General features: G+C 47.8%; 1 protein-coding gene across 5 annotated transcripts in view; it reads right to left on the minus strand.

Moving 5' to 3' along the window:
* The window catches only part of casz1 (castor zinc finger 1), a 113270-nt gene that overhangs the window by 17748 nt on the left and 69029 nt on the right, over positions 1 to 26493 (minus strand). For 3 of the 5 annotated variants that reach the window (XM_029833980.1, XM_029833982.1, XM_029833979.1), the window contains 4 exons: positions 9648 to 10193; positions 4586 to 5486; positions 3125 to 3190; positions 682 to 772 (listed from right to left, as the gene is read on the minus strand). In XM_029833980.1, the coding sequence (XP_029689840.1) occupies positions 682 to 772; positions 3125 to 3190; positions 4586 to 5486; positions 9648 to 10149 (1560 nt within the window). In that variant the 5' untranslated portion in view covers positions 10150 to 10193. Of the gene's footprint in view, positions 1 to 681; positions 773 to 3124; positions 3191 to 4585; positions 5487 to 9647; positions 10194 to 22184; positions 22350 to 26493 lie in introns of those variants that run through there. The other 2 variants (XM_011621999.2, XM_029833978.1) reach the window with 1 other exon arrangement.

The raw sequence follows: 26493 nt of genomic DNA on the forward strand, positions 1-26493 counted from the left end.
CTCCTGGGACCAGGGCAAGATTAATAATGTGAAAGGGGATTAAAGGCAGGGCCCCAGTCAGTGGCAGATGTCTTTTGAAGAAAGAACACATAGATGAAAAAAAAAAAAGGGGGCCGTATTTCAGGCATATTTATAATTAACCCTTGTGATAAAGGGCCGACTGTCAAAAACCAACTGTGCCTGGAAAATGCCTGCCGTACTGCACAAGTGGTGCGGCTCAAATCCAAACAACAGCACCTTTTCCTGACGGTGGCCCGGCCGACTGCGCCTTTATATGGTTAGCGTGTCCTGGGATCCCCACTCCCGCTGTGGTTGATGCCAGCTTTCCTTCGGTCATTAACGACTCAATGTTAGTACCTGGTTCCACTTTCTCTGTCCAGGACCACCTCTGTCGAGGGTCCAAGCACACTGAGGTGATACGTCACATCAGTATAAACCAGTGTAAACTGGTAAGAATGACGAAGGCTGTTAGCCACCATCTTGTATTAGCATCAGGGATACATCTGCCAATGTTAGAAATGATCAAAGACACACTTTTTGTGCCTGAAATTCTTAGTTTTTCAAGTTCTAATATTAACATATGACATAAAAGTGAAGTTTCCCACACTCTCCTGTTTATGACTTTTCGATAGCTAAACCTGAGAAAACGCTAATATGGGAAAATGAAGTACAAACGCTCACCTGGTAGTTACAATCAGGGTCCATGCAGTGGTAATGCTCTCTGTACTGGTAGGCACAGTGCACGTGTCCGCAGTGTTGACTTCCAGAAAACCTGCAGAACAGAGTTGCAGCCATGAAGAGCGGTGCCACATCAAACTCTGGAAACACATCAGAGCTTATCGCAAAGGGAGCAGTCACGGGGATGAAAAAGCTCCGCGACGGAAAGATGCCGAGAGCGATTCGGCGATAATCAACAACAAATCAAGCGTGATTAGCGGAGGAATTATTTCACTGGGAACGGCGCGGAATAAAACAGGTGAAAGAGTTTTCCAAAGGCGTTTTCTTTTCTTTCTTTTTTTCCCTCTGCCTCACCTTCAAACCGGCTTCTGCCTCCCACACCGCCGCAGCAATTTACCCGTCTGTCACACCAATTTCAGCCAAATTAGCTCCGTTTATTTCCAAAGCAGCCGTAAGAGACACTTATTACGCCGAAACCCTTTCCCTTGACACGCCCTCGCGGAAGGACCGGGAACGCCACGACTACTTTATTTTTCAACGCCCGTGAACAACCGCCATGTCGAATCAATGCACAGTTGCTTCAGGTTAACCGCAGTGTTGCCTGCTGGGAGGAAGGGTCAGATATCCTGATATATCGGCCTCCTTGTAAGCCAAAAACCCTTTAAACTGCTGATCTGTGGAACAAAAAACGGGCCCAGGATTTAATCTCGAGGCTCGTTTGGTGAAGGCTGCGTCTCCCGGCAGTACAGACACTTTTACAGTGGTGATTATAAGCCTGACGATGATGACTGTTAAAATCCTCCAATTACCAGCGAAAACACACAAATAAACATTTGCGCTGCCGCTGCCAAGAACTCCATCTGCTGCTGGAGAGGATGGGGGGGGGGGGGGGGGGGGAGGGGGCGAAGTAATATTTTTTCCATCTCTCTTTCGTTTTTTTTTTTTCCCCCTTGTTAGGATTATCCCAGAGCTGCATTTACAGATCACTTTGCTGAGTTCATTAAGCTAATTGAACAGCATATCCACTACTCTTTTTAAGTTGGCTGTGCATGTGTGTGTGTGTGTGTACATGTGCGTGTGTGTGTGCGCGTGTATGTGTTTAGAGAAGCCTTTTGTGAAGCTGACCTCTGTTTTAGCGCACAATAAAGCCAAAATAAAGCGATATCTTCCGACCATTAGTGTTTTCTCTACTCTCTTTAATGTCCGCACACACACACACACACATGCGCGTTTACACTGATAAACACACAGTTTCCACCCCCCTTCCCCCCCTCGCCCCCCGAGATTGTGGCCCACCCCTCAGCTCACTGCACTGTATCACTTTGCCTCTGGACAATTCCCACTTGCCACGTCAGGGGGCCTAATGGGCCACTACTATTCAGCAGTGGATTAAATATTAATATAGCCACGATACAGAGATTGCGGCACATCTCCAGTTACAATGGAGCTGCGCTGATCAAAGTGCTGGAATAATAGTGAGCGCGTGAAAGCCTTTAAAGGGGCAAAACTGCACCTAAACAGAGCAATGAAAGCTCTTCAAACCATCAAAACGTAGTGCGAGGGCAACTTTTTCCCTGTTTCACCGAGAACGATTACGACAAAACGTTTTTGGGTTTTTTTTTTCCTCTCCCGCCATTAGCAAGCATTTATCCGCTCTAAAAAGAACGCTCTCCTCCGCCTGCCTCCTCTCCTGGCGCTACATTTGCCCTTTTCATGAGCCCTCCTCTCCCATTTTTTTCCCTCCCTCCCCTCCTTTTCTCCGCTTTCTCTTTTTTCCCCAACCCAACACGGAAATTGAAACTGTATCTGGGCTTATCTGCAGCCTCCCCGTGCATCAACTGCCGAGATGTTTAGACAAATTTTATGCATTATGCAGCGCAAATATCAAAACAGTTCTTGGCAGTGCCAGCAGAAGCCTCATTAAAAATTCCTTAATTAAATCTTCTTGCAAAATGTAATCAGTCCAAGGAAGGGGTTTTGTGTGTGTATACGCAGAAGAGAGAGAGAGTGTGTGTGTGTGTCAGTGCCAAGGCTTTGATTTGTGCCCTTCATGTTATGGCTCGGAGAAGTAATCATTAACGCTGAAGCCACTTTGGCTTTTCAAATGCTGTTTTTCTCCCTTTTTAAATGGAATAAACAAACAAGTGATAATCACCCGTCTAGTATCGGTGCAGAATGAATCCAGAAGGGGCCACATTGTTCTGCGGCCATTGAAACAAGAGATACCTTCCCTCCCCTCATGTCCCTTCCCGGTTACGGCGCAATGCCGCGCTCACAATAACAACACGGGCTTTTCTGATGCGGCGGCCCCTCAGATCAGACAGACCGGGCCTGAGCTGATATTTTGGTGCTCTTGACCCGTTTTCAGCAAGCGTCGGAGGATGAAAATAATGTTTATCTCTGTTTTTCCCCCCAGCGGTGAAGCAGGTTTGAGTGATTTGATTACCTGGCAATATATTTCTGGTAGAGGTTGATGTCATCGGGGGCAGGTTTATCTGGTGGCAGGCCATTCCTAATGCAACAGCAAACACAAAACAGTCAGGATTAATAGTGAGCGCCGGCTGCCTGTTAATAAAAATAAACTGACACAGTATTTACTTACAAGCCGCTTCCAAACTTTGGACTATCAATATACATTTTCTTGTGGCGTAACGGCGTTTTCGTGCGCATGAATCAGGGACGGAAGGCACGCGCTTTGATGCATGGTCTCCCGACCAATGAGAGGCAAAATGCATGAGCAAAGGGTCGTTAATCTTTTATGGGGGGTATTTTAGTGAGTGCTCATAAACAAAAGGGAATAATGGAGATGTGGGAAAAAAAGCTCTGAATTTGCCTTTTTCTTGCTGTGATTCACCTCAAACAGTAATGTGAGACGACTCAGCAGCTTCGGATGCAGACGGATCAGGCTAACGGACTTCAACTGGACTTGATCCAGAATCTGGTGTTCTGGTTCATTACCCGTGTTGTGATTTTCCTGGGAGAAGCGGGAAGGATCCCTTCCAGCATGGCCACACATACGATTCCGTCCTGGTTCTCTTGTTCTCTTACAGAAATGGCATTTAGCTCCACTTGGGAGACGACCTGAGGTTAATCTGGCCCAGAGGGGAGGATGCGCTGCCAGACGATGGGCCTTAGCCCCCCCCCCCCGCTCCTCCCCCACAACAAGCACCAGGCTAGCTTAGTTAGCTGAAGCCACCGCACCTGAACCTGACAAAAGCCAAAGCCTGAGGGAGAGGCGTCTGAGGACTCAGGAACTGTGACTTTGACAGGTCCCAGCTAACTGCAGACGAGGTCAAAACCTGTCAAACAGGCTCGGGTAGCTGCTACAAGACTGCTGGCTAGCTCCCCAAACCCCTTGTTCACTTCCTTTAAAGTGCACTCATCAGGCAGGGTGGGTTTGGCCCCCGCGACTCGTCGGGAGGTTAGTCCTGGCTCCAAAGTAATTAAAGGGAGAGTTGTTACACCCTAGTCAAACTAAAGCAGCCAGTCACTTTGCGATGACTGTGCTAAATCAGTCTCCACGGAGTGCTACGGTGAGTAAACACCTCATGTGCCTTTGCAACTCATCAAGCCGTGGATCTATTGGGCCCTATGAGATATTTCACACGACACTTCAGTTGGCGTCCGTAGATGGAGCAATTACCTTTGCGTTGGGCTAACTGACTCAAAGTAGCTGTTAAGTGTACGTGAGCTTCGCATTAGGACCGTGTTGTTCCACAGCAATGAAAATCTTTTCATTCCGCCAATAAACTTTGAAGTGGATTTTTTTTTCACAGTTATAAAACAGTTTAATTGACTTTGCCTCCAACTAAATCTCACACGGGATGGCAAGAATTTTCTTGATATAAAGCACAAGCTAAAGTTTCATTTTTTTTTTTTCTACATCCGATATCGTATCTGGACTTACTTCACAGAGGACACGGTTCCCGTGGTGATGGAGTCCGTCTTGGAAAAGCTGGACTTTAGGTAGTCGGAGGTGTTGAAGCTAATGTTTCCTGTCTGGTCCATCGTGAGTCCTGGAGCGATACTGGCCCCAGCTCCAGCCACAGTAGGGACGGCGGGGGCCCCTGGGTTCCCCGGCGCGGTTGCAAGGACGTTGGGCATCAGCGAGGCTTCGGAATTTCCTGGCATTAGCTTCTGAATTGTTCTGATATCGTACTTTGATGGGCGGCCAACTCTGCCAGTCTTGAAGGCGATAGCTCCGCCCATATCAGGGTTGCCCTCCCCAGGCTTGAAGAGGTGCAGAAACTTGACGTTCTCCAGGTCGTACTTAGACGTACGCTTGTAGGAGTTACCGTTCTGCTGCTGGAGACTCTCGCCCATCTTCAGCTTCTGGATATAGAAGTCATATTTGGAGGCTCGGGACACCATGTTCTGGATGTGGGAGGAATTTGGTGACTGGGTGGTGCCCAACTGAGGTCCACCTGGAGATTTGCGCTCCAGGGTGCTGGGGTAGAGCTGTGCCTCGGCCCCCGGGAGACAACCGGAGGTCTGAATCATGGTAGCACTAGTGTCTTGGGTCAGTTTTGAGTTGAGGTCTTCTGGTTTGGGCGGGGAAGTATGCATGGGCCAAGGTAAGGTCTCGCCGGCCTTCAGCTTGCGGATGTACTCTTCGTATTTGGAGAAGCGGGCGCGCCGTGAGGTCTCCTCACTGCTGAGCGATGAGGGGTCTGAGGTAGCGGCTTTGAGCTTCTCGAAGCTGATCTTCTTGGTCAGCTCGTCCCTTACCTGCTGGTCATCGTAGCCAAACATTCCCAAAAACTCATTCATGGTGTTGGCTGCATAGTCTCGCAGGGCCGACGCTTCTCCTGCAGGGATCAACAGAAACACCACACGTGTAAAAGTCTCCTTTACTGATTCTGTGCTAGTCCTGTGGACATCACTCACCCGGCGACTAAATGGAGCAATTTGAATTTAAATCTTATACATTTGGCAGTTTTACAATTAGATTATATGCAAAATGTTTGTGAAGGTTGAACATTGCTTTTTTTCTTTTTCTTTAAACATATTTTGCAGGTTAGATTAAACAACAGGAAAAGTGATTTTTGCTGCACTGCAAACTACAGAATCATTTGTAAATTTATTTCCCTTTGGTTTGTGTTTCTACAAACAAGTGTGAAGCTCTTCCTGTTTTGCTGCACTAAAAGTGCAAAATCTGCAGATCTGTGTACACAAGCAGGTCATTGATCTTCCGTCAATGCCGCTTTAATGGTGATATATAATGCTCGATGAGTATGTGGAGCTGCACCCGGAACAGGTTTTGAAGAATTCTAACTGCTCATCTTTGCTTTTGCTTTTGCTTCAACACATTGGTGAAGAGAAACGCTGCTTTCACTTAAAGAGTCCATTAATTTGGACAACTTCCCCAAGGACATGGGTGAAATACACTAAATGTATAGTTTAATTACATTACGTGGAGATTAATTCTGGCCCATTAACTTTCTCCCAGGTTAGTGCAAATGGTCAGTGTGTGTGTGTGTGTGTGTGTGTGTGTGTGTGAGAGACTTGAGGGCAGCTTTCTGAGGCTTCTAAAATTCTGTCTGTCAGCGTCACAACAAATGAAGAAGTCTTAACTTTGCTGTTGACTTTGAGTCGCACAGGACAAAACCTGGATTTTGAGATTTAACCGCACAGATGGTCTGGTGGGAGGGAATACCACCTACCCCCCCGAGGGGGAAATTAATCCACAAATATTTCTGCTCTTGTCTCAGATTTCTTAGTTATTTCTGAATCCGTGTCCTGCTTTTCACATCTCCTGTGCAACATGTAAAACTATCCCCAAATTTCCACTCACTGTGTCGGGGATGCAGGGATCAGCATGAAAGAGTATCTGCTGGACTGAGAGGGCATGAAAAATTTAAGAGGAATAAATCAGGCATTCGAGATGAATTTCCTTACAAACCGCCTTGTTTTTATTGCCTTGTAACCGCAGCAGTTGCTCCGTATCTACATCCCGATGCAGCGACTTCCTGTGCAAAATCTGGGACTTTTTCACCGTAAACGAGCTGAAACTCAAAGGTTTGAGAGATTCTAATTTTTCCTCACATGTTGGTAACTTTAGTGCCTGCAGGGATCTTACTGCTAATGTGTTTATGAGCACGTCTCAGGTTACAGTATATCATATACCGCAGCTCTAAAGTTAGAGCTCCAGAGACACCTCAAAAAAAGTGTCTGTAATATAAACATCTTTACCCAGAATTCATGTGAAAACTGTAAAGAATGCATGACGGTGACTGGCGCTCCCTGTCCCAGGAGCCCCTGTGCTCTCGTTCTTTCTGCTGTGGGTATTATCACATTCTAAACAAAATTAGCCGCCGTCCTTTATTCATCAGCGGAGCCGAGCGACGAGCTATCAAGCGAAGGCAAATGATTGGACTTGAAAGGATTATGAGTGGGACTGGCGGCAGATAACCTTTCTAAAACACCATGTAAATGAGTTTTCTACTCGAGCCCTATCTGACTGCCTCTTAATGATGCAATGTGACACTGAGCACGGGAGCCTTGGTTAAGCTCTGGTCGGGACCATAACTGACGCTGGTGCCCATCACAGGTGGAAATAACCCAATACACTCCTATTTTACTCTCCTGTTGCTGACCTCTGCACTTTCTCTGGTGTCACTGGGAAAAAAAGAATCTGCCAATAAGTGGTTCCTAATCTTGGCACTGCAAAATCCTACACCCGGCAGCCCTGCCTGGGCTATATTTGAGGCAATTAGGCCACATTTCCTCTCCCTGATATGATAACGGATGAGTATTATATCTCCTTTTGGCTGACCAAACATGGCCATCAGCGTGGCATAGCCTCCCTGCACACTGCACTGAAAGGCAGAGGTGTCGCTGATGATAAAAGTGCACGCCAGAGGCTATATATGGCCTAATCTGGACTCCAAATACCCCTGAAAGCACGACACACGCAGAACTTAAACCGGCGGGTTCAAAAATGTTCAGTGCAAATTTAAACATCTATTTTATAAAAAAGCAATTTGTGCTCGTGAATGAGTTTGTTGTGTGTTTTGCGCAAATGGACAGTGGCGTTTGTTTGAACTAATTTGACGAGCGCTAAACCGCGCGCGCCTTCAAACTTTCTGGCTGTTTGGTTAGTTAATTAACAGCCAGTAAATAGAGGGGGCTTTGGAATGGCTTGAAATGAACAATAACCTTTCGCAGTGAACCCAGAACTGCAAATGGAAACCGTGGTCAAGCCCGTTTGATCTGTCGCCGCGAGCATCCCGCCGCCGCTTTCCTACTTCCCGTTCACACCCCCCCCCCCCCCCCCCCCCCCTTCCCATTGACTGGCTTACGGGGCCTCTAATGCGACATCTAAATTATCTAGGAAAAGTATTCTGGGGTTTTGCACTGATAGGAAATCCGCACGATGCCTCAATGTGAGGACTGGAGTGTTTTGAAGGTCGCAGTTTCTCTCATTGATCTTGCGATGTTTGTTAATTACATTGTCACTGATGTTGTGAGAGATAATTAAGCCACTATGTTTATATGCATAATTACGTGCACTTCGCATCAGCCTTTGAAAGACAGCGGCTGAGAGGGGTGGGGGGGGTTTAATTGCGAGCGGAGCAGAAACACAGCAATATAGATGCCCTAGTTACAATCAACAAAGAGCAACTCTTTAAAAAAACAAAACTAAAACAAAGATTTGCGACTGATGCGCCGGGTTCTCGCCGCCGTCTCCAGACTTTGCTGCAGCGGCAGCACGAGAGCTGGCTGAATGGAGAGAGGCCTCCCAGAGCAGTAGAACATATTTACAGACAAGCTTCAAGGCAGCGAAATAAACACAAAATGAGTAATTTCAACCACAAAGGCTGCTTCTTTTTTTTTTTTTTTTTTTTTCCTTCTTTGCTTCAGAAATGAAACTCGCATCTTTTTCTGAGAACCCTCTGCCCCCGATTGCATGTGTGGCCAGAGGTGCTGGAGTGCAGCAAAACTTTTAAAAAAAAGGAGAATAAAAGAGTCGGTGCACGACTCCGAGGTAGCCAGCTGAACCTACATGACCGAAAAACTGCTAAAGTGAGGTGAGCGAGCGCAGAAGCAAGCCCTGCATGCGCACCGCAACAACCGGTCTCACCTTGGTATTTCTGTCTTTACCCCCCCCACGTATCTTTATGTCCCCACATGACTGAGCTGTTTTTTCCTCCCGGTTTTACAGCTTTCTGTCAAGTTCGACTCACTGTGGTCTTCGTTGTCAAGGGCCGCAGTGTTCGGCTCGGAAAGGTACTTTCCGAAGAAAAAACATTGACAGTTGTTTATGTGTCATACGGTGTTAATTACAATAACTAGATTTCATTTTTTCATTTCATTTTTTTTCTTTACCGACTTCCTCAATTTTGATTGTGTCGCCTCGATAAGCGGTTGTGCCACGCAGGCTGTGCATAACGGGAGATCGCAGCAGTGGCTAATTTTAGTGAGCTTAAAGGAAAATCAGACGCTCCACGTGTAATCCTGAGCGTGATGCGAAGCTTAGCCGCCTCCTGACATGCGCTCTCGGTCCGCAGCTGCTGCGAGAGCACATAAAGGGCCTCGCCGCCGTGCGCCTGTTCCGTTTATGCATTTCTTCACGCTGTTAACCACACATTGACAAGTTCCAGCTCTCCCCTCTGACCTGCCAGTTGAATCTGTCTTTAGTGTAATAATGTCGATGGCTATTCATGCTGTAACCCGAGTGCGTCACTTTCCAATAACGGCCTCGCTTAAGCTCATGTGGATACGGAGATGTCATCGGGCCTACATCTGAACCTTCGGCCTGCGACGCGCCAGAGTGGGATTACCCTGAAGGGCGAAGAGGCCGTTTGATTCAACCCGACCTCAGGAGCCCCCAAAATTGATCAAAACATGTGGTGGGGCTTCATCTTTTGTTCTACCAGTCGTGTGGAATCATGTGGGGTGAAAGGAAGTGGAAGAAAATGAGAGATTTGGTGGACTGTTGTGTATCCCAGGAGACCAACTCAACGTACCTGGCGAGGAGAAGGACGCTTGGCGACTCTGGCTCTCACTCGGCGGAACATAGGCATCATCTTTTGAAGTCTTGTCGTCAGCGTCTTTGTTGTCTTGGAAACTGCCGTCCTGAGACACCGTCACGGACCTGGCCTCCTCCTCATCGTCGCTGCAGCCTTTCGGTTGCACCATGTACACGCCCTCGGGCGGGACGTCCTCGTCGGTGCTGGCTTTGAGCTCGCTCTCTTGCTCATCGTCGGGGGCCGCCGGCTCGTCGCCGTACTCGCCGTTGACCCACTTCTCGATGGCCTCGCGCCTCCTCTGGTCCTCCTCGAGGCTCTGAGTTAGGCTCTCGGGGAAGTTGGTCTCGCTGTCATCGTAGTGGGAGCTGCCACGCTCGCTGTTGTCGGCCACGCTCTGGTCGCCCTCTGCGTTCTGGGAGCTGCTGTCGAACACCACCTGGCGGCTCAGCTTGGCACAGATAGCATTGAGTTTTAGGCCACCTTTCCTTTTGGCGGCCATCTTGGATTTTCCTGAGGTCGTTTCAGTGCATAAACTCCTTTCAGCTGATGGAAAGAAGAGAAGGAATACATTGGTTGGTAAATATTCAGAAACACAAGCCAGGCATGATTTCAGCTCTGCCTTTACGAGTCAGTTGTCGAACATCCCAGTGGAAAAACAACAAACCGAGCAACAGCTGCTATAAATAACCCCCATAAGCCCTTAAAAAAGACCCATAGATACTGTACATGTCTGTGTAAGTCACACCTCACAGGTCAGCTCAGTGCACAGAGAACACAGTGGTGCGAGGGGGGGAAAGAAAATCACCACCAGAAGAAAATCACTGGCAGATATCAGACCCCCTACGGTGCTACAAGCAGCAAATACCCGACTACGTAATCCTTCACATGACAGCGCTTCAGAGACACCGTGAAATGTTATCTCCGCTCTCACCTCAAGAGGCTGCGGTCCTGCCACTGAGTGGGGGGCTGCGCAGCATTAAAGCTGTCAGGAAGTGGAAGGAAAATGCTGAGCACTTTTGGGCATTTTGCAGCCACGTTCTCATGTTGGCTATTTGGTGGGATTAGAGTCAATAACCGATTCTGCAGAGGCTGGTTTCATTTTATTAAAATGAAAACAATAAGCCGGGCGCGCGAGCCAAGACGGCCAACACGCACCAAAAAGCAGGTTAGAGTTGTTGCACTTTACACACATCTTCACGCCCCCTCCCGAGGGCGGCCCTCTTTGAACAATGGAGCCTGAGCGAGCAGGAATGGGTGGCATTATTTCAACCCAAGTGGGGCTATCTTTGTAACATGTCCTCTGATGAGGCAGGAACAGCTGCCTGTGGCATTCCACATCCAGAGCTGCCTTTTTAGGGCAGAAAACACTCTCTGGTACCTTTCACTTCCAGGGCCACCAAAGTTCGCCTTTCAGCCGCGGCTCCTGGACACAAAATCAAGGCCAGATCGTTATCCCACCCTAGAGGAGCGTGTAAAAGCGAGGCTGAGCAACATGGGGCTCATGGAGCGCGTGCGCGGAGCTTTGTCAGCCGAGACCTTGTGAAAACTGTTAAACACGACCGATAATACGCTTTACCGGGCAACTATCAGAGGTAACAAAGTTCTATCTTAAAGACTCGATTCACTTTCCTTAACGGCGAGTACGAGCCTCTTCATTTCCCCCCAGCCATAAAGCCAGGCACAATCACGCGTGAGCCGTTTGCCGGCATTATGTAAATCAGGTCGGAGCGACATAAAAACCTTGTTTTCATTTTCTTTTTGCAAAGCTGTGGGATCATTAGTGGATATACAATTCTGAGGAGTTTACAGATCACCCCCCCGACCATCCACGGCTATTCCCCCCGCACACATGCTTTCTCGGTTACCATATTTACGTTGCCTGCTTCCTCTCTGAAACAATGACTCCAGGAATTATGTCGTTTTGAGACAGCCTCATATCAGCGGCGCATTACTGCATAATTTAGTGTTAGACAATCGTGGAAGGGGGGTGAAAGGGTCACTTTTTAGATGACAGCAATTATTTAAAAAGAAAAAACAGAATCAGCTGGAAAAACATTTAAGAAGTGGAAGGCATAAATTTAGTTGTTTTTTTTTCTTCTCCAGAAATATCCTACAAAGGAAGATTGAGGTCACTGGGGTACTGTTGCGGAGGTCATTTTCTTCTGTTGACGGCGTTGCGTATTTCATGCTTTAACTACCGATTTCCTTTGCATTGCAATCTCAAGCTCTTGTAGGAAATGACCTGTACACAGTGGCTTCTTTCCATTACTGAGCATTTAGGATTTTCCCGGTTAAGCCGGCATCTATCAGCATAACTGAGAATCTTATTGAAATGACTTATTATCCAACAGTGTTTGAATCAAAGTGAAAACAGCGAGCCTCTGCTAGTGAATAATGTGTAGAACCTAGCTATGCTTAGGTTTTATGTCAAAGGGAGCCTTTTTTTTGCCCGCTTTTGCTTACAATAGAGATCGCTATGGTAACACTAAGCTGTTTACCTCAAGTCGTTTGTGTGCATGATAGCATACAATGAGATAAAATCTGCAGGGACTGACATGAAAGAACAACTTTTCCCTCTGGGACCAGCTCCCCCACCTCTCAGAGAGCCCAGTAAGCACGGTGCCTTATTAATGAATATCAGGAGGAAAAACAACACTGTCACATGCATCGGACATTATTTACAGTTTGTTTTAGCCTGGTGTGCTAATTGTCAAGGAGGAGACACCTCAGTAAGCACTGGGAGCCGGGGAAAAAAAATAGACAGGTCGGAATCTGAACACAACAGCTGAAACTAATTTTTCCAACTGCTTATGTTAAGGGTGACACTATTTTTACTGGAAACAGAGCAGGGCCGCAAAGGAGCGCCATACGCTGTCTGTATAAGGCCAAAACCTGAGGAAAAAGTCAAGAAAGTATTTTGAATACATTTGGAAGAGGTCAGGTTCTTTTTTAGCTTCAAAAATAAGTGCATCAGGTTCTCTGGGAGCTCTGTTTCTTCTCAGCCGATGACAACGCCTCCTGTTGGAGCTGACTCAGAGACGAGCTCTGTCGCAGTCCCGAGCCCCACAGGTCTTGTTGAGTTTTGATGCAGAGCCTCTGTTTGTGAGCCAGAATGATCTCATGCCCAATCAAGGGGTGTCTCGAATCCTAATAACGCTGCTGGAAGCGCGCTATTTGCGCGAACGTGCGCAGACTGTAATCAGGGCATCCGCGGGCAAAAGATCTGGGAGTTTAGGAGATTCACCGCTGCGAGACACACGCAGCTATTGTCCGAATGCTTCAGGAATCACCTGCGACAAAAAGGCCGAGAGGTCGAGAAAATAACGCGGTGTTGTCGTTAATTCCCACAAAATAGCGCGGAGGATCCCTGCAGGAGGGTTGGCATAAAAGAACAGATAGTACCTGTTTAAACCGAGGCTTATGTCTCCACCTAATCAAACACAGGTACAGGGCTTGTTGGAGATTCCTGCTGAGTTCCGACATGACTGACACAGGGATCCCCCCCCCCAATTGCAATATCAGGAGTTAATTAATACAAACAGGGTCTGGGAGACGTCTGCGTGGCTCAGGATTATTTTACAATATGCAGGCGAGAGTCGCCGTGTCTCTTTAAAAAGGCCCGGTTATAACTTCATAAACCTCTGGCAGATTCATCGGCGAGGCTCGCGCACGGCGCGGAGACGCTCCCCTGCCTCTCCGGGGGAACGCGCGTGTGAAAAACTGCTTGCGTGTGCATGTGTGTTTCAGGGAAATCACTGCGCCACACAGGTAAACACACTTGAAAACCACCGTGTTTTTATTTTCCTAAATTTACGACTCGCAGGAAGAGGACGCCCCCCCCACACACACACCCACACCCACACACACCCCCGACACGGTGGAGCGGCCGCCGCGGCCCCTGAGGAAGTCAGGCGGAAAGCCACTGATGGACAAGCGCGCCACGACACCCGGACCCCAGCATCTGGCCCCTCTCTCACTTTTATTACACAAGAATAACAATAAGCGGGTCGCCGACCTGCTGGGAGGTTTTGCCACCGTTTTCTCCAACAGTCGGTGCAGCCGATGCTGAGAAATTTCCATTTTTCTGCATGCATATTTAATTGAGTTTTGTCCCAGTGGTGCGGAAATGATTTGTTTTTTGCTCTCTGTTCACTTGACTCCTCTTCGGAGTCGCTAACCCTGATTAAGACGTTCCCGTTAATTTCCCAGCGCACACCTTTTTTTTGTGCATTAATGGTTCTGATCGTCTAATTAAAACTTCTCAGCTCGGCTGCTGATCACCGCTCGTTGTGCCTCTGACCTGAAGTTTTAATTGCCGCATCAGAAGCGATAATAATAATTTTGAGGTTCTGATGATTAAAAACAATGCCACTGCCAACTAGATGATAGATTGGGGTTTCAGGGTGCGTACTTCTGAGAAGTTTCTGCAGAGATGGGACTTAGAAAAGGGGAAAAAAAAGTGTGTGTGTGTGTGTTGGGGGGGGGGGAAGTACTAAGGGAAGAGAATATGGAAACTCTCCCACTCCTCCTGTCCCTCAGTGTTCTTTAAAAAAAGAGTAGGTTTGGCTGGGCCCGAGTCCTAACTTACTCCAGCTCAAGTCTAAATCTGACACTAACTGATCCACTTTGCAGCTCCTGACACTTGGCAGGAGCGTCGGGTCGCAGGAGCGAGAGAGAGAGAGAGAGAGAGAGAGAGGGGAAAGGAGGCAGAAAGAAATAATGAACATAAAAGATGACGACAGTGCGCTACCTTCTGCTTATTTTCATAAAAAGATAATAACAGGGTTGGGCGCGGCACAAAAGGGGGTATTGTTCGCACGGTGGCAGGATGGAAAAAAGGAACAGAGGTGCCTCTGTCATAAAACATGTCAGAGATGAGACATGAAACAAAGATTTTTATATATAAAAAAAAAGATTCCAGGTTGTACCTTCAGATCCAGCAGGAGGGAGAGGAGACGCTACTGCAACTGATCCGCCTCTTTTTTGTTTTTAAGCCCTGATAGATTTTTTTTTTTTAGGTTTCCACATCAGGATCAATGTGCTTCTCTGCCACACACGCATCTTCTGCCCTGTGCCCTTTACCCCCACTCTGCCCCTGCCACAAATGTGCTTTACCCTTACTCATTCAGTTGCACATATGCCTGCTTGTTGTTGTTGGTTTTTTTTGTATCAATAAAGCACTTATTGCTTTTAGTCTGGAATGTGACCTTGTGTCTCGTCTGCTTTCTTTCTGTGGGTGTTGACCTTGAAGGACCGGTTTGGACTATTACACTTGGGCTCCGACCGTGGGCTGTTATCAAACACAGGCCCTCAGCTAAGTGCCAGGCTCCCATCACACTGCTCCCAAACACAAAGAAGACGCTGAAGGAAAAGGAAAAAAGAAGGGAAGCCCCGGGCCTGGACGTCACAGGACAATGACTGAAGACAACAATATACAAAAAAAAACTAAAGATGTGGACTGTGAGGGCAATCAGACATTCTAAGGACAGATTTGGCCCCCAGCCTCATCACAATCAGGGTATTTATGGTGTTTTCCAGCACGGACGACAAGCTGCCTAAAAAAAAAAGATAATTTGACGTGAGTGACGAGAACAATTCTGACAAGCACGGACCAAAACAGCCAACTTTTATTAAGTTTGCTGCTCAGGGTAATTTATGGGACACATGGCTAACTTGTTAAAAATGTACATGAAATCTGGACTCACAGCTGGCACCAGCTGACGCCGTCGTCTGGAAGGGCTGGGCTGGAAGGCGGTGAAACGCGGCTTTTGAAAAATGAAAAGTATTCCGGCGGCTCTGATTCGGGGCTCGGTTCCTCAAGACACCGGGAGCGCAATTTGATAAAGCGACTGCCATGGTAAATGAGCAGACAAGCCCTCGTCGCTCCCTGGTGGTTGGGGCATTGTGGGTAGTACAGTAGGAGAAGGGGCTCGGCGGTGCGCCTCTCTCGAGGCCCCGAGCTAATATCTGTGCAGATTAACTGCTTCAGTTGTGTTTTGGTCACGGGGGTCTCTCTTCACCTTTGTGGCTTGTTGGGAGGAAGAAGCCAACCGTGTGTGTGTGTGTTTGTGAGGCTTCTTGCATCGGGGCCTTCATCGGGAAGTCCAGGGCTGGCAGACTGTTGAGTGTCGCTCCATGTCTTTTCCAGTAGGATTTCATACCATCTGGAGCGTTTCTCTTAAATAAGTCGTCTCCGTCCTCTTACCCGTCCCCCTCTATCTCTGCATAGGACACACACACACGGTGTCAATTCTCCGGGGTAAACTCGGCACATGCCGCTCCATTAGTTATCAAGTAAGTCTGGAAATCTCCACCTGGCTTACACACACACACACACACACCCACACACACACACAGGAAGAGAAAGGCGACAAGCATACACCGTCCTCCGAACAGGAAGTACAGGAGATGACTGAGAGCAAGCGAGTGTGTTTGTGTGTCCGTGCGGGTGGCACTTGTGTCCATGAGGTTAACCTTGATATGAGGCCCTGTCAGGCCAGATAATGTCAATCAATGACAAGCCCCCACAGATAACCCCTAACGTGAAGCCTAAAAAGCAAAGCTGTTTAGATCTTTAGACATGCCCCCTTTCACCGGCATATGAACAGCATTACAAGGAAACGAGCTGTGGCATTTCTTTAATAAGACTCTTAAGACATTTTGACAGCATATAAGGCACCGCGCCGTTGAAAAAATGGAATTAAGTCCGTGCTGACAAAGCCCTCTCACACATGGCAGCGCGGTGACGGGCAGATTCGTGTCGCCGGTAAGTGGAGAGGAAAAGACACGTACGGGAGGGGAGAGGGAAAAAGCAGGGTGGACCTTTCCCTTCCTTTTCTCAAGCTCCTTAATTGATTTCCAAGGTTAGTTTTCAAATTTGTTTTTCAGATACAGGGGCCTTGTGCGTTTTTCAAGCGATTTTCCTAAATTCGGCCTGTCTTGGGACATTAGCATCAGACCTGAGCTGCTTCCCCCTCCTTCCTTCTACCTCCTATGTTCCTCATTGAAAAGAAAGAGGTGACATTTCAAAAAAAAAAAAAAAAAAAGCATGTGTTTCCAGACAGGAAGTGTGCGCTGACAACGATCGATCCCTGGCTACCATTAAAAAATTTGCTCTGCCTGACAGACTTTTCCTCTTTTGGACTTTACATTTAGTTGAATAAATCAGAGGTGCCTGTTAAAATGTCATCCAGGGCCGATCCTCCTGTCCAAAAATGACCAGCTCGCTAAACACGGAAGATTTTCCAGACACTTTTTTTTCTTTGTAACGTGCGCTGTCTTCTTCACACAGCGGCACAATTAAAATTTGATCAAAACACATTCTTTGTTGGGCTGATAGAGGAAGTGATGAGAAGGAGCCTTCCTGCTCCCGGGATTTGCATTTTTCAGTTCCCGTGGCTGTAAATCCGCTGCCAGAAGTTCAGTTTTTACTTTTGCACCAGTGATGTTTGATAAGATAGATATTTTACATAAACGCACACTAAATAAAACTGTGCGCCAATTGAGTGTGAAGTGGAGGCAGAACCAAACGAGGCAGTTTTCACCTAAAACAGGAACATTCTTGTTTCTGGAACTTCAGTGGAGGGAGGAATGTGCCGTGACAGATTTTGAAGGTGTGATAAAACAACACTCGCAATGGGGGAGAAGAAAAAGAAGAAAAAAAAGGGCTGTGAACTGATGAAACAAGTAAGGCTGCTTTACAGGAAAAAAACCGAAAAAAGAAACGCATGCTGTCTATTTTTGGTCTGAGTGTACAAAAGGAAGTGCCGCCGAGTTGACTCAAACAAATAAATTTGCTTTTGATAAAACCACAGCAGCTGCTTTTGCATTCTACACCAAACCCACTTTGTTTGTCGCCTCTTTATCTTTATGACTCGCCGCCTTTGCGAGAAGCTGCTCGCCTAAACCGTGGAGCACAAACAGCGCGGAGTTTCTCAAACGTCGGCGGCTCGAAACGTCATTTAGTTCATGGAGTAACGGGTTAAAGAAAAAGCCTCAGAACTGAACACGGCTGAATCCCACCACCACTTCCACATCCCTCCGACATTAATATTCCTCTTATTATTATTTTAAAGTGAAAACGGATACTCTGTTGAAGTGCAAATCTGATGAATTACGGGAGCAGATTGCTGCGATTAATTATTAAAACCTATTTTATAAATATTCAGGTCTGTCATGCATCTAATAATGAACGCTTTAGAGGAGGTTACTTCCCGTGCGCATCCTAATGTGTCAGAAATATCACTTTTAATCACGCGCGTGTCAGCGAGTGCTGGGTTCAAAACTACTGGAAAAAAAAAAAAATATCCCACCAAATCAAGGAAACTCGGCTGGCCTACTACTGTGCTCATCACGGCTCTTCCGTGCCTGCTGTTTTTGCAAGATCCGGGTTCTGGCCCGTCTAAATAAGCAGCAAACACCTCCCAGCTCCCTGCTGCATTCTTACTCTGGTAATTTGAATGGAGAATAATGCATCGGCAGCACTCTACCCTTCTGGACACACCTAGTCCCAGTGCTACCGCTGCCATATGCTATGGTGATGCATATTCATAACACTTTTGCGTGTGTTGAGCGTGGATGTGCGATGAGGCTTAAATGAGTGTCTCCCAACTTCAAATGGGAACAGCAAGGTAGAAAAGAAGAAGTCGCTCTTGAGTCTTCTTTCCTCTTTTATTCCTCTTTATAGCCAGGTTTGGGTGGGGAAAGGTGACCTAAGCAAGAGCCGGTCCTCCTTCAGGCTTCTCCTCGGGAAGATGCAGGAGGCAGCGACTGTCAAAACGTCAGGAGAAAGTGTGCTGTCAGCCGACCGGATGGTCTCCCCGGTAAGACGAGAGTAAATGGCACCGCACCGCAACCCCTGTTCACCCTGGCTAGTGTATCCATATGCTGCCCAGAACATACACACATCCAGACAGAGATCCGACACACACACACACACGCACACACACACACACACACACACACACACACACATTCACACACCATCAGGCACTCTAAGATTAACACTGTCAGAGCTACAATGATACCCCTTCATTATCTGCGCACGGGGCCTCCTCCGTGCACTTGCTCGCCTCCCTCTCTCTCCCCTGCATCTCTATGGAGGTAGTAATTACAAAAGCTAACATTTCTTGCACGCCGAGTCTCTACCTTCCCCTCGCATACCCATTATTTCTCCCATTCTCTTCTTCTGTGGCGTTTCATAAAGGTTGCATATGTGTTTGGCACCCTGTGACACAGCTGACGGTAGAGGGCCTCGCCTGATTCAGCCACGGGCGCCGGGGTAAAAGACTGCCTGCCAAACTCATCCGCCATAGGGGCAGAGAGTGGTAGCTCAGATCCTGATCAGTCCTCTGGGTCTGACACGCAAACGCTTGATGTACAACTGCAGTATCGGTTGTACAATCCATTGTTGGTTTAACAGGCAGGGATCAGAGGGATGCTCCCTCTTGCATGGCATTTTCCATTAACAACAATGCCCTTATTCTCTGGCTTTCTTCTTCCTCTCCCACTGGAAATATGGCTTTATCAAAGGTGATGGCTTGCTCAGGCGCATTTTCTCACACGTCTTCTTCAGCCAGCCTTTTCCCAAGCCGCGCTCGGCAAACGTCACTCACAAAAACCGGCAAATATTTGATGGTGAGATCAAAAAGAAAGTTAAGGACAGCGAGGGAAGCCGGGAGACACGAGGGAGGGGGGGGTATTCTCCTCCCCCAATCTGACACCAAGAGGTGGTGGGGGTAATTCCTCTGAGCGATGTTTTCAGACGCAAATACAATAAAACAAGGAGCACTGCCGCGAGACATCAGGATGGGCAAATTCCACTTCAGAGGGTCTTCAGATGCTCGAGGAGTGGAGAGAACAGAAGGTATCAGCAGGCTGCTGACAACCAATGTGGGAACCACGCCAGAGAGCCTCCCTCCTTCCAAAATGCCGGCTGGCACCAGACCGGTAAAGGCCTCTACTACGAACCAACACTAAACCCTGACCTCTTGCTCGAGACTCAGAAAAAAGACTTTTTGACACTCAAAAAGTCACTCACAGGTGAGTAGCAAACAAAAAAAAACTCAAGCACAAAGGCTTCAACAGGTGCCCTGACAGCAGAGAGGTTTCCAGCAGCGGAATCAAAGACCTGCTTTATTCTCTGAAGACCTCGGCTGTGTCTTGACATGCCAGCAGGGATGTCCGCCTTTTCTCCAGTGCTCTTCTCGCCCATTCTTGGAGCGTTAGGCTCACTCTAAATAGCCTCAAGGAGATTAAGCTGGCTCGTATTCAAATGCACATTTCTTCCAAAACCCACTCCGCGAGTGGGCCGAGGAGATCAGAGCAAGAGGCTGCTGGGACGGTAGTCAAAGACGATTCTGTCATGTATAAATCAGCTGCGAAGAGGTAAAGGAAAACAGAGAGGAAGAGTGGGAGGGAAGGGCTGGGGTAAAGACAAACAAGTGTTGGCTCTGTTATATGAGTTTAGTTAGCTAGAGAGTTAGCGCATGAGTTATGGCTGGTGGAGGGCTGAGGGACCTTGTATTTATGAGGGGGTTGAGTGAGAGTTAAATCCCCAGTTAGAAATAAAATCGTCCCCGAGCGAACTGGGGAAACATTTCACTCAGTCTAAGAGGTGCCTGAAAAAAATGAAAAGCATCCCTCTTGCAGCAGAAGCCCGAGTCCGTGTTCTCCAAAATTGCTTTATTCTATAAAAATGCCATAGATCACACCCAAGTAGATTGTATCTCAAATCTGAATAGAGAGGAGCAATCCCAGCGCACGTGACGCCAGGGGAACAAATCCGACGCAGATTTTGCGAGGCATCTAAAGCCTAAAGAAGGCTGTGAGGACGCACGGGCGCCCTCGCTGAGGTGCGAGGGTTCCCCCAAAGAAGCCTTCCTCTGAGCCAAACTGGCCCTCTTTCACGTTTCCTTAACTAAAAATGAAGGCAAAGATCCAGCCAGCCTGGCCAGCGATATCCAGATTCTTGTAAAATAATTAAAGAAAAGGGGAAAAAAAAAAGGTTTAACAGCTCAAGAGGGCGGCTGGCCAGAGGAGAAGGAAAGGCTCCGCACGGCACTTTGTGCACATCCAACTCTGCAAACCCTGCAGTGGTAATAACAATTATGACTTAAAAAGGCCATATTTTTGCATTAACTTAAAAGGCTGTATCTTTTTCCTCCCCTCCAGCCTGCGAGGCCTCACTTACCCTAAGTATCTTCATAAATCAACAGTTACTGTTAACGTGTACTCCACAATTCAGTCATCAATCTCCCACCAGGTCAGAGTGAAAACAGAGGGGGAAATGTCTGCTTAGTGAAACGTCTCTCTCGTGACGGCTGCTACCACCACCCTCCGCTCAAACACAGGCGCGAGCCGCACGTACGGCGGTAGCGCCGACCCACACCGCTTCAATAACAAACACACGCGCCCGGCACGCAGCAACCAGAGTGGTCCTGCGGGACACGGGAGCGGTTGCCAGATCGCCACAGTGAAGGAAGCCAAATTCGATTCTGACTTCATCAATTCGACTTTGACTCCAGAAGCTGGTTTCATTTACTATAAAAACAAATAAACAGCGAGCAAAAAGGGAAGAGCTGGCCAACTTTCTTTTTTCTTTTTTTCCCCCTCTTTCTTCTCTTTGGGCCTGAACATGAAGCATCAGGCCCAGAATCCGGCAGCAGCAGCGGCAGCAGGCAGAAGGCCGCGAGTAAATCGGTGTTTATGTTCGCAGGCGAAGTATTTATTTAACCAAAAGGAGAAAATCTGATTGTACATGAGGAGGATTATTTCTCTCAGAAGTGTGTCTCCACGAGGGAGAAGAGGAGCCTTCGGCCTTTGTTCAACAGACACTGTTTACACCAGCAGAGTGGAAAATCCCTCAGATGACAAAGATCTCCATCTCAACATCTGTATCTAAACCGACAAATCAATCTCCAACCAGAGCCCCAAATTACCTTATGTTGCCTCTGAAAAACCTCCTGGTGACACATCGAGTGCAGGGACTTTAGGTGCTTTTTTAGTCACTTCCATTTTCAGCCAGTAGAACGGTGCGCTGACATCATATCTGCTTTTCCTCAGAACAAACGTGCGACTGTAGAATTTAAAGACTTTACCACCAATTGAAGCGTACCTGCTGCTGGACTCTTCATTCAGTCACCGGCTGCTCGACACACTGTGACTTTTAGTAATATATTGGTTTAGAAACTGAAACATTTAATGTCACAATTAATAACTACGCAACTGTAAATGGGAAGATATTTGAAAACTAAAGGAAATTACATGCAAAAAGTAAACATCCATCCTACACTGTGAACACACTCCCTCCCTCCCTCCCTCTCCCTCTCAACCACCCCCCCCCCCCCTGACACCACCCACCACATGACTACACATGCGTGGCTGACTTATGTCAACTGCAACTAGTAGCAGACTTGTTCACCTTGAGGTAGCAGCCGACTCCTGCAAGTGTGTGTGACAGTGTGTGTGTGTGTGTGTGAGAGAGAGAGATCAAGCGAGAGATCAAGCGAGAGAGAGAGAGGGTGTGAGTCTTACCTGGCAGCAGACCCCCCTTCGCGCTCTGTCTCACCTCTCCCTCCTGCCCTGGAAGGATTCTCTCCACAAAACAAGGCATTTTCTCCTCAACTGCTCTCTGCCAGGGCTCTGCTCTCTCTCTCTCTATCTCTCCTTCTCAATTCTTTCCTCTTTTCCACTCTGTCCTCCTCCCTCGCTGTCACTCTCTCTCTCTCGCTCTCTCCTACCCCTTACCCTCCCACTCCCCCCTCCTACCTTCTCTGAGCACAGATGTTGAGGCTGTGAGAGTTTACCCACTTTACCAGTAGGGGTCCTTCATCGCCCTTCTCCACCCCGTACCCACATGAGGGAAACAACACTCTCTCTCTCTCTCTCGCTCTCTCTCTCTTTCACACACAAACACATGCAGGCCTCATGAACAGAGAGCCACTTAACGGGCACCCTCCTGTCACTGCTACAATGAGAGCCCTGTGCTGAACAGCATGACTGTATAAGCTGTGTGTGTGTGTGTGTGTGTGTGTGTGTGTCTGCGAGCACCAGCAAGACAGACAGGTGTGAATTTGGTCGTGTGCACGGGGGAGCTGGCCCTTGGTCCTTTCCATCCCGGCTTGGCTGGCCTTAAGCCTTGGCTCCTGGCCCCTGAAGCGCGGTACGGTAGTGGATAACGCCATAAAAAAAGACATCCCTTCCCACACACATACACACTTACACACACACACACACACACACACACACACACACACACACACACACACGGGTGTATGAAAGCACAGATTGACTTACAGCAGGTCCCTCGGAGCCGCCAGTGGGGAGAGAGTGAGAAGGCAGCACACACAGAACAACTGCTGCTGTTTGCTACTGCTGCTGGTGACAGTGATAACATGTGCTCTGTGCCCTATGTCAGCTCCAGCACAAACACACACGTCCTCACACAAACACGCAGCCAATGCCCGGCGGCTCTCTCATTTCACTTCTCTGCTCTTTCCTTTCGATTTGGAAAAAAAAGGGCGAGGGAACAGTTTTCATTGACACCGGCGTGTTAGATTCAGAGTCTCTCGGCGAGCGCGCGGTGGGGAATTTCTAGTTTCTCTCCTAGTTGCGGGGAGCTTTTCACACGGCGACATTAGTACTGGAGAATATTAGCTGTCCTGCTGAAGAATTTCAGCTCTGCCTTTGACTAAGGGCAGATTCCCCCGATGAAAAGAGAGATCGGAGTCCACACAGGCGTGGAAGGTCCTGGCGACGGAAGAATGCGAATCCGATCACGCAGCTTGCACGCACCTCGTGCATTAACAAAATAACTGAGTGTCAGCAAAGAGAAAGGCATAAAATCTGATGGAACTTGATCCCACACCTTTATGAAATATTGCCCCACTTTTATGGCGGTTTATATTGCATGAAAGCGGTGATCCCGATCAAGATCCTCCACTATTAAAAGATCAGAACTGGAATTATCAGGCCAGGCTCTGTGTGATGACTTGTTTTTCCCTTTTATTGCCGGGAACAGGATAAGAGTATCTACACAAAAGACGTGGTATCCCGGACTTACCGTTGTATCATTTGAACAGAGGGTGGAACACATTTATTTGAGTTAAACAAAGTCGACTAACGACACAAAAAATTGGTCGTCGCTGCTTGACAGATTGGGCTGCAACGCCCAGCCGCGCTGCCTTGAAAACGTTGACAAAGAGCAATAAAGAAAATAGGATGTAAAAAGAGCAGGACACGGATGTTGAAGAAAGAATGTGTACATACGAAAACCTGTGATAAGCTAATGAGGGCCGCGCTGGTTGATCGCTGTTTGCGTTAGTATCAAATTCTCACAGCGTGGCTCGAATCAATTTTGTGTATTTTTGAGCAGGTAGCGATGCCCCACGTGCACCTACAGGAAATGCGGCCCGTGCACTCGCCCGTCACTCCCTTATTATGCAAACTAGAGCGCAGCCCGGTATTAGATGTTGGAGAAGCAGCACAAGGACAAGTAAAACATACCTTAAATAGACTACAAATGAAGTCACTTAACACCCACTCCCCCCCCCCCCCCCCCCCTGCTCTGTCTGTCTTCAACAGAAAACGCCTGCTTGATTGCCTGCGTCTCGGGTTCATAGTTGTCTTTTGCTTTTTAAACAGGCAGCTCGGCTGTGGCGGCGCAGGAACGAGCGCATTCCCCTTAAATGGCTCCTTTTGACAACTGATCTGTAAATAAAGCCGGATCTGCAACTTCCCCCTTTCTCTCTCTCTCTCTCCACCCCCCCCCCCCCCCCCCACACCTCTTGTCTTTGCGTGTGCACAGACACACGTGTGCACACATGAAGGTCTAAGTGACACCACCCCACACACACAGGCACACACACACAGCCCCCAATCTCATGGATGCGCACACACACACACACACACACACACACACACTCACCCCTCCCACACGACTTCCTCAACTCCATTCCCCCTGCCTCTATAAAAACACAAATATGCCATAACTCAGACAGCGCTGCCACACAGCCTCCATCTTGCCCTGTGCCGAGGAGGGGGAGGCCTCTCAGGAAGGTCACCAACAAATGGTTTTCCGATTCACTGCCCCTGAAATAATTTTGTGTATTAAAACCTGAATCTGCACTTTCTGGCCTGAAAGCTTTTCTAATTATTCCGGTGTCCTTGGGACAGACACAGATCCTTCACACGCCGGGGGAAACAAGCTATAGAGCCGCCACTACAGCCACAAACACCCCCCCTCCCTCCATCTATCCCCCCACCTCCTCCCCTCCCCACTTTACAGCCGACCCCCCCCCCCCCTCCCCAATCTGTTTTCAAAGCGTGTCTGTCCTTTATTAAATTGTTTTCTTTTCCACATTATCAGTTGCCATGGAGACCTCATCTCTCGGATTATTTGAATTTCATTATATCTATTGATTTGGGAGCATTTCATCTTTTTTATTGTTTTTCTGTCAATTTTCGAAACGAATAACCATCTAATTTGCGTCAGCGCTGATTACGTTCGTCCCTCAATAGAGGTCGGCAGCTGCGCCGGGGAAACAAATCAATGGAAAAACATCATAAAACTCGAAAGTACAATCAACCAGGATATGGGTGACATTCCGTGGTTGCTGAAACGAAGTCATCAAAAAATATATACTTTTTTCCCCCCCGCGCCTCTGCATGTGTGTGTGTGTGTGGGGGGGGGGGGGGGGAGGACACATATGTGTCTGGGCAGATATATTACTATATTCCTGGAGATAATATAGCATGGTAAATTTCCATACTGATAACAGCCCCTCCCACCCTGACCAGAACAAAAAGGAAAAAAAAAAGAAAGAAACGCTTACTGTATCTAAATAATTTATGCAATTTTAGCATTTATATATAAATTTTTTAATAAGCTGCTTGAAGCAAAGTGGCCATTAACAAAACACACAGCTGTCCAATGGGCGAAGCCCAGCAGATCAATTGCACTTTTTTTTATGACATGATAAAATGCTTTTAAAGCAATTTACACAAATATGGAAAAAATGACTTCATGGGCTTCATTTATTCATAAGGACATATTGGGGTGGGTGGGAGAAAAGTCTCACAAAAGCCAGACAGGAGAGATGGTCCCGGTCCTAACTGGAACAGACTTGCTGCCCTCTCCACAAGGACATAAAGTTTCATTACTGATGCACGCAGTCAAAGGCAATTTAGCAAACACAGTGTGCAAAAGAAAACATCAGCATATTGCAAGTGTTCCTGTATTAGGTGGACCTTGCATGTTGTTTTCCAATTTTGATTCTTTTTTTTTTGCAGTGCAGTGCAGGGGGTGGGGGGGGGAGCGATGGATTTTGCTTTTGGTTCCCCTCCCACCCTCTGCCCCCGCTGCCTGGTGTCACCCTGACCCAAAGTCAAGGGGAGGTAACTCCGGCGACAGGGCCGTGCGCTTGCTGGCCCACCAAGCCAAACCAAACCATGCGCCAGAACTGGGGGGGGGGGGGGGGGGTGTACACACACATTCAGCCCAGAGGGGGGCTAGTTTAGCACAGGGTCATTTGGAAGCTAGTTTTGTTTTAAAGCATCCTCCCTTCGTGTGCCGACACGGCGCCCGAGCCGCTCCACAGAAACTGTGCCGCCGCCGCCGCCGAAGGCCGCGTGTTTGTGACACATGTCAACATTTGACAAAGCATTACCTTCCCCACAAACAATATTCTCCTGCTCGGGCCTTGAAATGAGGCCGCTAACAAATTAGCTTTTTATGTTTATTTGTGCGGGGGCGTGTCAAGGGGGGAGAAAAGGGAGATCTCATTTTCTAAGGCAACAGTGCTCAGGAGGGAGAAGGAGAGCAGCAAAAATAGGATGAGAGGAG

This window comes from Takifugu rubripes, chromosome 3, assembly GCF_901000725.2.
Source record: "Takifugu rubripes chromosome 3, fTakRub1.2, whole genome shotgun sequence".
NCBI classification, from domain to species: Eukaryota; Metazoa; Chordata; class Actinopteri; order Tetraodontiformes; family Tetraodontidae; genus Takifugu; species Takifugu rubripes.